Source organism: Castanea sativa, chromosome 6 (assembly GCF_040712315.1).
Source record: "Castanea sativa cultivar Marrone di Chiusa Pesio chromosome 6, ASM4071231v1".
Taxonomy (NCBI): domain Eukaryota; kingdom Viridiplantae; phylum Streptophyta; class Magnoliopsida; order Fagales; family Fagaceae; genus Castanea; species Castanea sativa.
The window spans coordinates 16,292,433-16,306,490 of NC_134018.1; the positions used below are offsets into that span (position 1 = coordinate 16,292,433).

General features: G+C 33.5%; 2 protein-coding genes across 2 annotated transcripts; one reads left to right on the top strand and one right to left on the bottom strand.

Moving 5' to 3' along the window:
* The first annotated feature begins 4,048 nt into the window (after positions 1 to 4,048).
* On the top strand, positions 4,049 to 7,640 carry LOC142640922 (vesicle-associated protein 4-1-like). Its single transcript, XM_075815242.1, has 7 exons — positions 4,049 to 4,601; positions 4,793 to 4,863; positions 5,298 to 5,379; positions 5,545 to 5,663; positions 6,781 to 6,858; positions 6,956 to 7,081; positions 7,186 to 7,640. The coding sequence occupies exons 1-7, from the start codon at positions 4,316 to 4,318 to the stop codon at positions 7,243 to 7,245; spliced, it is 822 nt and encodes a 273-aa protein (XP_075671357.1). The 5' UTR covers positions 4,049 to 4,315; the 3' UTR covers positions 7,246 to 7,640.
* A 2,888-nt stretch (positions 7,641 to 10,528) lies between these two features.
* On the bottom strand, positions 10,529 to 13,385 carry LOC142638309 (uncharacterized). Its single transcript, XM_075812327.1, has 2 exons — positions 12,673 to 13,385; positions 10,529 to 11,194 (listed from the first exon to the last, which is right to left on the bottom strand). Exons 1-2 carry the CDS (start codon positions 13,147 to 13,149, stop codon positions 10,835 to 10,837), a joined length of 837 nt encoding a protein of 278 aa, XP_075668442.1. The 5' UTR covers positions 13,150 to 13,385; the 3' UTR covers positions 10,529 to 10,834.
* Between the last annotated feature and the right edge of the window lie 673 nt (positions 13,386 to 14,058).

The following is a 14,058-nucleotide window of genomic DNA, read 5'->3' on the forward strand; positions in this document are numbered from 1 at the left end:
TCTTAACATTAGCAAATGGATCTAACTTTTTTTTTTTTTTTCTTTTCTTTTTTGATGGAACAAATCTCAAACGTGAGAAATTCATCAACCCACAAATCTCACTCGCCATTTTTCTCATCTGAATCCAAAAGACACTCTTGGGCAAGAAGAAAACCAGACTTTTTTTTACAACTCTCCTACATCCTTGAAATTTTCAATACTTTTGTATTTTTAAAAGAGTAAGTTAGTGGATTGATGATGTGGCAGCATCTTAAACTATTAATTTTAAATGAGGGGTAAGGATTTAAAGAAATTTACTTGGTAGAGTACCCTAACTTACTCTTTTAAAAACACAAAAAAGGGGATAAGCTTAGGAAGCAGCCGTTATCCTTAACGTTAGCAAACGGATCTAACCTCTTTTTTTTTTTTTTTTTTTGGGTGGAACAAATCTCAAACGTGGGAAATTCATCAACCCACAAATCTCACCTGCCATTTTTCCAATCTGAATCCAAAAGACACTCTTGGGCAAGAAGAAAACCAGACATTCTTTTACAACTCTCCCACATCCATGAAATTTTCAATACTTTTGTGTTTTCAAAAGAGTAAGTTAGTGGATTGATGATGTGGTAGCATCTTAAACCATTAATTTTAAATGTGGGGTGAGGATTTAAAGAAAATTACCTGGTAGAGTACCCTAGGAACTCTAGAATATCTAAATCCTTTTGGCATGTATGTCTGCACTCAATATTATTATTATTATTGTTATTATTATTATTATTATTATTATTTGTAGTACATTAGTACCACAAGCTACCACGTTGCAAGAAATCTAACCACGTTAACTTCTATATTGAAAGTGAATCATCGTCTCTATATACTTAATTTTTTTTAAGGGATAAGTTAATGACTACCTTAAAGGTATTGATTTAAAAAATATTTTTTTTAATTTTTTATGAGAAAATAAAAAATAATTAATTTTTTAACGACTTTTTATATTTCTTAGGAAAGTGGTGTCATACTTTTTAAAAATGGTTTATTAACAATTGTTCTAAGTGTATCCATTAACATTACCTTTTTTCAAATACTCCTAGAATTTAACTAGCTATAATTTAATTTAAATTTTTAACAATATCTCTCCTTGTGTTTGGACTTTAAGCACCCCATGCATATTTACACCAAAACCTACCTACCACAAGATTGGTAGACAAGACAACAAAGATGGACGAAACAAACATACAAGACATCACCACAAATGTCTAAATCTCCCTTTAAATGGCAAAAGGCATGTTCCAAATATGAACAATTTTACTTTCACTACTAGTGACAATGAGTAGTTTTAGTACCGCATAAATTGTCATAACCATCTTCCATTTAAATTGTAATTGACTGTATGTTACTTTCACATGAACCCATCACTTTTTCTTTATTATTCACAGTTTGTGACATAGATAGTCGCGATATAAGTTGTGCCATTTTATATAGTCAACTTTTTCAATGTCAAAGAGTAACTCAATCTAAAATGAGTACCGGCGTAAATGGATTTCCAAAGCATCTTTAAAAAGGATATTTGCCTTTCCAAATTAACAGTGCTTCCTTATTCAAGAAAAAAAAGGGGGTTAACAAGTAAAAGAAGTGTGTTTGTACACACTTACTGAAATCGTGTTTTAAAAATACTATTTTACCATTTTGTAATGGGAAAAGTTAATGATGCCTTAAGGATATTAGTTCAAAAAATATTTTTAAGAACTTTTTATAAGAAAAGAAAAAAGAAATTGACTTCTTTGACACATTTTTAAATTTTAGCTCATTGTAATTGTTAATAAAATTCAGTTCAACCTAGTATATGTCCGATGTGGGACTCATCACATACCTACACACATCACACAAATCAACCAAATTGGGATATCACATTCTCCCTCACTTCAATTCTTAACGTCCTCGTTACGGCCCACTTTGTTGGGTAGTGTCTTGAGCTTACACAGGGTTACTGAGCTGGCTCTAATACCATATGTAACAATCCAAGTAAAAGCACTAGCCACATCTACGTTATACCTCAAAAAGACTAGTTACAATTGAGATTCCTTGTAGTTGTTAATAAAACCCAGTTCAACCTAATATATGCTCGATGTGGGACTCATCACATACACGCATTACACAAATCAATCAAATTGGGCATCATATTCTTAAATTTCACAAGTATAAGTGCTTGTGAGATATGAGGAGCAAATGTTGAGGTTTAAGTTTCTAGAAGAGCACCCATGAAAAAGACCGTTTTACAATTATAACTAAAATCGAATTTTCAAAAAACACTATCAATGTAAACAAAACAAGTTGAGGTTTGACTTACTTCTATTACTTTTTTAATTAGATATGTCATTTTGTTTTAAATATAAAATGCCAAGTGGTTGTGGGTTTTAATTTTCACATTTTATTTAGTTAGTGGCTAACGTGACAATCTCTTATCAAAACAAAAGGAGATTTCAATTAAAAAAGTATTGAATATAAGTCAAATCCAATTAGTTGTGTGTAATAATAATTAGGAAATGTTAACAAATGTCCTAAGTTATAAGTGTATTGGTTTACGAACTATTTTTAATAACATTTTATAAAAAATGATAAAACAATTAATTATTCTAACAACTTTTTATATTTCTTATAAAATTAATATTAAAACTTTCTTAAGGGCATCTGTTAGCATTTCTCATTAACAATTATCCAAAGACTATTAATCTTTCATAATAATTAACCAACCAGTAATTTACTACCACAAATTTTTTATTATTAATCCTTGTTTTTGTTAAGTATTATTTTATTAAGACCCGATCAGCCAAAATTGGTTTCAAATCCACTGATTCACACAAGGAAGGACATTATTCACCTAATTAATTCCTAACCCCCCCTTACCAAACCTTACCAACAAACCAAGCCGACCATTGTAAATGCCGTACGAACATCTTACCTAATCCATAAACCCATCATTAAACACCGTGCCCTTCAACTCAAGAAAAGATTGCCGTTACATCATCAAACCAAATACATCTACTAAATTAAATGAAACAAAATATGCCGTTACAGCATCTTTCACTCTCTAACTCTAGCGCGTGACACCACTTTCCAACCAAAAGGCAGACTCAATTAAACATATCCCATTCTGCCGAACACTGATTTGAATTGCCTTATACGCTCTGTAAATGAGAGTCGTTATATTTCACAGAATCGTGTCTCATGCAGCCTCTGTAATCATGTCGCAACTACTTGTACCTATGACATCTATTCGCCCTTAAAACCTGAGTTAATGACTTCCGAGTCCTAAAGTACAATCTGAAATCGCATATTAGGCTTAAATTAATGTAATAATAACACTGGGTTTTGGGTTTGTTGCAAAAATAAATTTAAAAAGTCCTTGAATTTTAGCTCTTTTTTTCCTTTTAAAAATAGTTTAAAATTTCATTTTTGATAATTGCCTTTTATTATTATATCTGGACATAAAATGCTATTTTTGGTGTAAATGAGAATGGTATAAGTAGAAATTGAACTTAAGATATTTTATCAGTTGAGTTAATTAGAATTACTCTATTATTATTTATAATTCTTAAATCTTATATATCATATTGACCCATAAAATTATATTTTATTAGTTTTTTGGTAAAAAAATCATGTAATCATCATGTGATGACTAAAACGAATTAATTGACGAATTTTCTTAATAAAGTCACATGATGATTACATTATTTTTCAATCCATAAGAGGTTACCAAAATATATTTTAAGAGTATGTTTGATTAATATAGAAACCTAGTGGGTTATAAAAAAGAACTAAAGTGTCCGTTTGACCTAACTTATTTTCTTATCTGATAGTTTTTATAAATAAAATTTTAAAATCTTACATTTTTTTCACATTTTTATTTATTTAAATATAAGTATATTTAGTACACTTCTGGAAAAAATAATATAAAATCAGAAAAAAAAAGAGTTAATTCTAGTAGGGAAGCGCGGATGTCAAATCAAAATAAATTCCAGTAGAATGCCACCTCATAAATCCGCCATTATATTTAGCTCACAGCTACTTTCCAATTTCCAATTCCCCATCTTCACTTTCAACCTCGAGTCCACACCACAACACACCACGCTCACCGAAACAAAGATATTCACTCATTCCCACTTGTCATTTAGAATTTACACAAAATATATAGTATATATTTCGCTCCCAAACAGCAGCGAAACTTCCAGGAATTTAATAAAACTTAACGAGAGAAGAACTAACAAAAAGTTTATAAAAGAAAAAAACCAGCGCCGCCAATAGTGACTCGCCACGTGTAAGGTTCCGGCGACACACCATGGCTGTAGCGGATCACCGCCACCACCACCACCACCCCCACAAATCACAGTCGGACACGAAGCTCTTCAGGCTCTGTCCGTTTTGGCAGTCGGGCAATACGTCGTCGTCTTCATCTTCTACACAGAATCTTACTCATAGTAACATCGGGAATCTGAGCGGCCGACACGTGGAGGGGCCGTCCAATCCAAAGCCGCCACCCAAGACGGTGTCGTCCGTTGCTCGATCGCTACTCCCACCTCGCCGAAGGCTCCGCCTTGACCCTTCCAGCAACCTCTACTTCCCAAGTACGTCGTCGTTTTACTCCACCTTCTTGACTATTTCTTGTTTTTGTCAATTTTGACTTTTTTCAAAAAAAAGAAAAAAAAAAGAAGGTACTTCCAAAATTGGGTTTTGAATTTTTTTAGTTTTCAAAATTGTGAATTTCGATGAATTTCTCGTTGTCTGATTGTGCGTTTGGTATTGTATTTGTGTGAAGATGAGCCTGGTAAACAGGTTAAGAGCGCGATCAGATTGAAGAACACTAGTAGGTCCCATGTGGCTTTTAAGGTATTGGTTTCTTTTTTATTTTGGCTCATCTATTTTTTAATGTTGTTTCGTGTGATTCACTACATTGGTGTAGATAGTCTGTAACATTTTAGATTTTATCTACTTTAAATACTGATTGACCGAATTTTGGAGAGGTATTATAATCATATAATGTGTCCGCCGACCTGATTCGTCGTTTGCGAATCCTTAGCGGACTTCAAAATCTTGGGATTAAGGCTTGGTTGTTGTTGTTGTTGTTATTGTATTACGGTCATATAACGTATTATGATGTGGTGTATAGATTTGTTACGCATCCCATGATGTCCGCGGTGTAATGAACTGAGCATTTTACACATCTTGTTTAGGTTCTAAGAGATTTGAAACAATTTTCAATACTTGGTAGTTACAATAACTTTAAGTGAGCCATCTAATGGTTTTGTTTGTCTTGCTTTTAGTTTCAAACTACAGCGCCGAAGAGCTGTTATATGCGTCCTCCTGGTGGTATCCTTGCTCCTGGAGAGAGTATTATTGCAACAGGTATTATTCTTGAGCTCTGGAGTTTGGAATTTCTTGGAAGGGAAATTGGGGTTGGGTAGGGATTGTAATTATATTCTATATATGTTCTGTTTTTATGTTTGTATTGCGCTTGCCCATATGTTATCTTTCTAACTTCCACTCTGTCTCGTGAATTTGATCGGGCAGTGTTCAAATTTGTGGAGCATGCTGAGAATAATGAAAAGCAATTGGACTTGAAGAGCAAGATTAAGTTCAAGATCATGAGTCTGAAGGTCAAAGGAGGAATAGATTATGTACCTGAGCTGGTATGTTAAATGGCTTCTGGTTGCAATAATGCTATTGTTTCTACTATTTTGTGGGAAAAAAAAAAATACTCTTTGGTTTTGACAGATGAGAAAGAAAATAAAATAAGGAAATAAAAATGTAAATTATGTGTTATTGTTGAAAAACAGAGTAATCTTTATGGTTTCAGTAGAACTTACGTTGGAGTATCATAATAGGTTTGCTAAATTGTTAGCTTATCTCAATTTCCCTTTCAAAATTAAGAGAGATTACTAATTTTTGGAGAGATTACTATTGAAGAGAGATTACTATTCCAAAAAAACAACTTATTTGATATAGGCAACTTGATTTAGCCATAAATTTCTCTTTCAAGAATTGGGGAGATAATATGCTTATTTATGTTGCTTAAGCGAGATATTCATATTTAAATATTCATTGTTGCAAAATCTTTGCATATTAATACATATCATTAATAAAAAGATCAACGATCGCAGAATTGGATTGTGGAGTCCTGGAATTATTTCTCCAAATACCTATGGACAGGGAATATGTAGTAGAGAGTTTTCAGACATTGCCAAAGGAACCAAGTCAGAAGTGATAGTTATTTTTATTTTTATTTTTTATAATGTTAATTGTGGTAATGATATAAAAAAGAAATCTATATATAAGAAATATAGCTAATAAAAAAAAAAAGTATTAAAGATTATTTCTGCTGTGCCATATGTTCTACATGAATGCAACTGCTAACAAGTTTCCTATAATTTGTGTATGTTCTAATGCCCCGTTTTGGATTCTCCTTTGTGCACAATGTTTATTGCTTTTCTGTCTTTGGAATTCTACCTCATGGCATGTTTAAATTTTTCAGATTTAGATATAAATGTAGTAGTGGTACTAGTTTTCTTTTATTACCGTAGGCAATGCAAAGCTAAATATTGTTGTTGGACCTTTTTTTTCATACAGTTTCTTGAACAAAGGATCAAATTACGGTTTGGATTTAGCCTCTGTTAGCATTTTTAAACTGTGCAAATGAGCTAAACATGATTGCAGTAGTTTTACTTTATTTTATTTTTTTATGCTTTCAGGAGATTTTCTGGTGCTAACCTAAGATCTGTCATTTAATTTGACCATTTTTTTGCGCAGTTTGAGGAACAGAAGGATGAAGTAACTGTTGAACGAATATTGCGGGTTGTATTTTTGGACGTGGAGCGACCTAGTCCTGTAAGTTGAAGGTTGTTTTATTAACTACTGTATGTGGCGAACGAGTGTTATATAATGACATTGTTTCTGTTTGTATGTATTTTCAATCTCATTCTAGGCATTGGAAAAACTGAAGCGTCAATTAGCTGAAGCTGAGGCTGCACTTGAATCACAATCACGCAAGAAACCTCCTGTAGACACAGGACCTCGGGTTGTCGGGGAAGGGCTTGTTATAGATGAATGGGTACAAATTTCGTATCTATTGTCATGTCTATTGTTGCATAAAGGCTCATTTAAATTCTCATCTTATTTAACTTGTTTTATCTCTTTTACACTTGTCTCTTTCAGAAAGAGCGAAGGGAGAAATACCTGGCTCGACAGCAGGTTGAAGTGGTAGACTCAGCATAATGTGTGATTTGCTCGAGCTGCAAGTGCTTTTGTCGGGACGAAAATGTGGTTATGTTGTATGTTTCACCACAACTCATCAAGTATCTGTTGTGGGAAGATGGACGGACCACTGTCGGAAAGTCCATGTGGAGGAATATGAGGATCAAGATACCTGATTTTGGACTGAGCTTTTGTTCTTGTAGATAGTGGATTTTGCTTGTATGAAAATGAATGCATGTAAATTTTTGTGTCTAGGGTGCCTGATTTATGTCAGGCTTTTAGTCTTTGTCTGTTTTAAGTAGTATTTTACTCCATTCATAAGTATTGAGTTCATCGGTTTCCTTGGATGTACTTTAATTTCTTACATGGATCTTTGCCCTTGTGCGTAGGTCATTCTTTATTGCTCTTTTGTGCAACTGCATTTAGTGCCAACTAATTTGACAGCAAAGATCAGACTCCATTCCCTCCATTAAGGGGAAAATTATACCATGTAGGGCATACATGTAGCCTTCCTCTCAGAGTAGGTGAGTCTCACTCAACTGATAAGACGACAAAGATCAATCACTTTATTTCCTCCATTAAGGGGTTAGTTATACCATGTAGGAGATAGTGTACTTTCTCTTATTAAGGGTGAAGCTGAGCAAAAACCTGCCACACTTGGTACCTGAGTGTAGGGACAGCTTTTGATTATTTTTTTCGCATATGTATGTCGTTGGTTTAAAAATTCAGATTTTTTTTGGTTTAGTTTATTTATGTAACTATTACAATTTTAGTTTTATTTACAGTATATTCAGTAAAAAATTTTCAGTTTCAACTACCTAAGCTGTTTTCAAACGGACTCTAAGTGTAAGAAAGCTACTCTTATTTCATAATTTTTGCCATGACTTTGGAACGGTTGATTATGAGTGGTGGAAAAAAAAAAGTAAGTTTATGTAAAAATAATTGTCTACTATTCATAGTTGATCACATGATTAAGTAGTTATGATGCAAAAAAAAGGTGGGTTTATGTGAAAATAATAGTCTACCATTCATAGTTGATCACATGATTAAGTAGTTAAGTTGAGACAAAAGTTTTGGCAAGTTGTGTGGTTTTAGAAGAAATGATTTATCTAATTAGTAGTGAGTTTAACTTATTTTAAAACACTTATTTTTTTTGTTGTTGAAAACGGAGAAATGATTTATCTAATTAGCAGTGAGTTTAACTTATTTTAAAACACTTTTTTTTCTGTTGTTGAAAACTTTTTTTTTTTTCGGGAGAAGAATAGATAGAATTAAATTAAACAATAGTCTAATATATATATATATGTGTGTGTGTGTGTGTATGAATTAAAAATCGGAAGGGTAAAAAGAATCGGAAAAGAGGTAGTTCTCTATTTTTACCAGTTCTTGATCAATTTTTTCTGATTTTGACTGATTTTTTTTTGCCAGTTTTGACTAGATTAGTTTTGGATTGGGTTTCTGATTGAACCGAACCCAGAACCGGTCTTGGAGTAGATAATTATTGGACTTCCCACAGAAACACAATACAAAAATAATGGGCAAATCCAATATAAATAAGAAGCATCATTCATAGATATTTCCTAAATAGCTAAATCATTGTAAGTTCTTGTTAATTTAATTGATAAAGTCTTTTGTAGTTGAATAAGAGATATATGGTTCAATTCTTCTTACGCTAAAAACCAATTGGCATTTTGGTTTGATGATAAAAAGTAATCATCATGAAACAAATACTATAGATTTTAAATACTATCCATTTTTTTTAGAAGGTACATTTGTTAGCTTCTAAAAAGAAGTTCAAAATTAAAGAATTAAGTGAAGAAAGGGGGATAGATTTGGGTAGTAAGAATAGTAAATACTTGTGTAGAATCAATCTCAAGAATGAGATTATGGTACCCTAAATACCATGCAAATAGAAGAGATAGACTATTTGTAATTACCCAAAATTCAATTGCCTTTGAAACTTCCATCCGTATTAAACTTAAATTTCCCCTCGAGGAGGAGAGCAATAAATCCATTTGATGATTTTAGGGGTTGTCTAAAGGATCTATTATTATTATTATTTAATAATTACAATAACAAAAAGGGGGATTTAAATCATGAACATCTCTATTAGAAACACTAAAAAGTGTCAACCAATATAGTTACAAGACTTTTTTGCCATGATAATAGAATTATTAGAATTTAGTAGGTTGAAAAATGATGAATTGAATGAGTTCATAATTAATTAAAGGGATCTCTTGGCGGAAAATAAGTTTGATACTGGATAGGTATAAAAGCCGAATGGTATAAATGAAAATCAAAGGCCAAGGAGGGCTTAACTAAAAATCCTGACAAGCAACATTCGAGGGACTTGGATTGGGACCATTGGATCCAGTGCGATTGGACACTGGACCTAATTCTTATCCATATTTAAGTGGCACCAAGAAAATGTATTAGACAGAGAAAAGAAAAGATAGGAATTGGGGAGTTGGGATAGATGCCAAACTAATTGGGACCAATAACATTCCCTCAGGAGATGAAAAGTGGTTTTCTAAAGGACATTTGGGACAATTGTGGCGAAGGGAAGAGGAGAGAGAAAAGATAATAGTTCTAGTTGGAATGCGGTTGTGAACGCACTTCAATGGAAAAAAAGATTTCTGCCTTGAATGATGGATTTGGAGGAAGAGGTTGAGGCCTTTTGTTTGGAGAAAGTTAGCATGAGGAGAATATTTAGAAATTAAAAACTGGACTAACATGGACATAGAATAATCCTTGAGGATAATGATCCAATTGAGTTGCTACTTGCTGGGGATCTAATTAAGGGTAGTGTGCCCTTTGAGACTCTAGAGGATATTTGGGCTGATTATAACAGTGCTAATAGTATTTGCTGAGAAACCTGACGAGGGGCAAGGGATGAACTATGAGAATTGGTTTACCTCTCTCTACAACATCAACATGAGAAAGTATTTGGTATCACCGTGACATGAAACAAAAACTGCTACAACAATTAGCTCCTGGAAAATGTTCATTCAGCTTTCGTATAAAATTAACTTGCACCTATCTCACTTCTGTTGAATCTATTAGTGATTGTGAACTCAGCTCGGACAGCATATAATTAACTATAATGGCATAGTTTTAAATGACTGATTAACTTTGAATAGAACCGAGATTAAACTACCGTCTGAGGCTTACAAAAATGACATACACAGAAACATGGATAACAACATACTTGCCTCATTTCTTGATGTCTAAAAGCCATTGCAATTAGGCCTTCCCAATGCATATAAAGGCCAATAATGAATATAGAAAGAGTTCACAACTGATCTAAAAGCAATAAGAAGCCAATCAATACAAATTAACATAGAAATCAAAGTTGCTCACTCACATCTCTCACCCACATAATGCAATACGTGGAAATTCAATTCTAAACCTAAAAAGAAGGATTTTTATATATTAATGGAACTGTCTCTCTCCATCTCCTATTTATAAAAATCCAGCCAGTAACAAGAAGAAAAAACGCAAACTTATAAAAAAGAAAAGAAATCAATACCCTAACATAGACATCCTGTACATAATAGACTAAATCGTGCTCGCCGTAACTTGATTTATAGTAAACAACAGACGAGCTATCTCAAATGTCATCTGGCAACTGAAAGTTCTGTGAACCAAAAATTAGATGAGAGCTATCTTGAACAAAGACGGTAACACCACATTTGCTGCCATGGAATCCTTGCCATAGGGGGAAATTGACAGATCCTGTTACTGTCTTCTTGGCAGAGATGTCTTTAACAGTGCAAAGCTTTTCGAGTTTTCTAACGACGAAGTCATTGGATAGAACTCTCCCTTTGTTCTCACCCTTTGGACAGTCAGTCATCAATCCGCTTTCATATAATGCCACCATGACATTGGCACCACGATTGTCCACCTTTGTCCTTAGAGCTCCTGTTAGGGAGACTTGCAAGGAGTCTGATCCAGATCTTTGGAATGTTGCCTGTTCAAATAAATTTTTTCATAGTAATCAAAGTTTCCACTTGAAAAATATCTGCCTAGTGATAATAAATCAATTTTCTATCCTAAGCTTCATTTTGTGAATACAATAATCAACTCTTGGTAGTAAAGCTTAGCATGAAAAGCTAGACACATTTTACCATATGCTCGCAGTGATGTTAAATCTTCATGTTGATAATGATATGACATATTTGCCAATAGATTTACTATATTTGACATTGAATTCTGTAATTGTGCTCAAGTAGATTAAATAGATGAAAATTTGCACCATATTTGCTCTTATTATCAATTATAGATTACTTGTTAACATGTGGCTTTCCCCAACTCTCATTAGGTAAGAAAGTCACTTTCCAACTTTGGTGTTGTGTAACCACCATGATGGTCGAGGGTCCACATTTCTTTCAAGATCTACAAACAAAAGTGAAATACTACTTTTAGCTGAAAATTGACGGTGTATAGGTACAGGTATATAGATTCTTTTGACCCGCAAACCCCACCGGCCTACCTAAAATTGCACACCACACACATACGCGTATGCCACAGCTGTAAAATTCATTTGTTCGGCCAAGTCTTCCATCTACTCTTGTTTTTTTTCTTTTTTAATAGTATTCTAGAATTTGAACCTAACTAAAACTCTTTATGATAATTTTTCTTTATTAAAAGGCTAACATATATTTATTTTGGTGCAGAAGGGATTTGATTCCAAATTTCTTGTTCATTAGCAATAAACTTTACTTAATGCTAATTGGAATTGACCTTAGCATCTAATATGTTGTCTTTGTCAGTGAACCCAATTTGATCAAACTTCTGATTTACATTTTTTTAATCTATATTTTTAGTACTATAATATTATTTATGAAATACTAATCATTCATGTTCTACTCGTCAACTAACTATTTTAGAAATCAATAATGAGGTATAAGAAGTAAGAGCATATATGAATATATAGGCACAAATCCGAAACAAATAAAAATAAAATAAAGGTTAAGACTTCTATTCAATACTGTGTGTATTCGACGGGATACAAGTCAAATATGTGACCATTTTAAGACGTGTATTGTGTTGCACAAGGACACCGGATGCATGTCAAACTAAAAAAAATAGTAACATATGGAGAAACAAATACACTTATCACATTAAAAAAAAAAAAAGGAAAAAAACCAATTGTACAAGCAGAAATGATTGTGATGAATAATGCAAGTTCTTGTTTTGGTATTATTAGCCATTTTTAGTCCACCTATAGGCTATAAAAACTCATTCGCATGCAATCAAATTAAAAAAAAAAAAAAATCACATAATAAATAATACATGCAATTATTCATATTATTCTTTTTTAAGTAACAAAAAAAAATCTTGCAATTGCTAAAATTCTTGCCACATATATATACACAACATAATAGTAATCTAATCTGAATCAACAAAAATAGAAAGAGACGAATGAATAATTGAATATGTACTAACCTGGAATGTAGGAGCAGGGAATCTTGGTGCTTCTTTAATCGCAGCTAACAAAGCATTCTCATCATTGCCAACACATTGAGCCCTACCCTGCACCACAACCTGAGGTGTGAACATGGTGTCAAGCTTGAGACTCTCAACATAAGCCTTTTGCCTCACAGTCGATTGGCTCGACCCATATGGGTCTTTCCAACCCATGTAGTCCCAATAATCCACATGAAAGCCCAACAACACAACGGGCGGTAAGTCCAGCCCATCAAAGTCCCCTCGCCCTAACCTCGACAGCAAAAGCTCGGCCTCAGGCGAAGTGGCACAGCCCTGAGACGAGAACAGCTCCACCAGCACCGCCCCACCGCGTCGTTGCTCCTCCGCCGACACGTCGACAGTCACGTTGTTACGTTCCTCCGAAGAAGACGACGACGCCGGCTTCGTTTTACTGCTCCCGGTTTTGCCAAAACAGGCGAGGAAACGACGTGACATTTTTGTGTACTACGTCGTCGTTTCGTCGCGCCTTATTTTGACAAACAGGTCCGCGGTGGTTGCGATATTGGGAAATGGAAATGGAAATGAAAATGGAAAGTTAGAGAGAGAGAGAGAGAAAGAGAGAGAGAGAGAGACTGTGTGTGTAAAGCAGAGAGGTTTGTATATTGTGATAATGGGAAAATGATCAGAAAAAAGATGGGATCAGAGGTTGGGAGAGAAAGGTGGCAAAGAATAAGCTATTGCAATGGTAGGTTTAAAGTTTAAGGCTTTGAATATTTCTATTTGTTATGTTTCTGTTTGTTTTTTTATTTTTGTTTTACTGTTTTTGGTTGTTTGTTTTTTGTGTGTTGAGGACAGGTGTTGTGGTTTGGTTGGAAAGTTCGTGTGTTGCGTTGCCGACACGGATGTGTCGGTACCACGTTGTTTGTCAGTGGTGGTTTGGATGACAGTGAGAGGGAAAATCAAGCACCACCACCTCATTTTACCTGGAAGAGGCGGTGGACTCATCAAGATGAGTTGACAAGGACTTCGAAGTTATAAAATAATAATAATAAAAATATGAAGAAAAGTTTAGGGACAACTTTGCTATCATAATTTTAATGTGATCTATATTCTAATGAATGGAAAAAAGAATATAAAAAAATTTGTAAAGTTCTTATAATTTTTTTTTTGATAGGAAAGTTCTTATCAAATTGATTGTCCATTATTTCAAGAGATTAATTCAATAATAATAATAATAATAATGCTATAACCCCAATAAAACTCATATTTTTTTCACATAATAAGTTGTGAACTCATTATTTATACTTTATTGCTCATAACTTGTAATGTGAGTAAATTGTGATAAACGTTATGAATTTTATTGTGATTTTAGAACTATGATTCAATGAAGTAATGCTACACACG

What these genes read in the sequence shown, in the direction of transcription:
- LOC142640922 (XM_075815242.1), top strand. Translation starts at nt 4,316, where the DNA reads ATGGCTGTAGCGGATCACCGCCACCACCACCACCACCCCCACAAATCA. An exon ending in AGAGAGTATTATTGCAACAG is followed by an intron (nt 5,380 to 5,544) that starts GTATTATTCTTG and finishes TTGATCGGGCAG; the next exon opens with TGTTCAAATTTGTGGAGCAT. An exon ending in ACGTGGAGCGACCTAGTCCT is followed by an intron (nt 6,859 to 6,955) that starts GTAAGTTGAAGG and finishes ATCTCATTCTAG; the next exon opens with GCATTGGAAAAACTGAAGCG.
- LOC142638309 (XM_075812327.1), bottom strand. Translation starts at nt 13,149, where the DNA reads ATGTCACGTCGTTTCCTCGCCTGTTTTGGCAAAACCGGGAGCAGTAAA. An exon ending in TCCCTGCTCCTACATTCCAG is followed by an intron (nt 11,195 to 12,672) that starts GTTAGTACATAT and finishes TTATTTGAACAG; the next exon opens with GCAACATTCCAAAGATCTGG.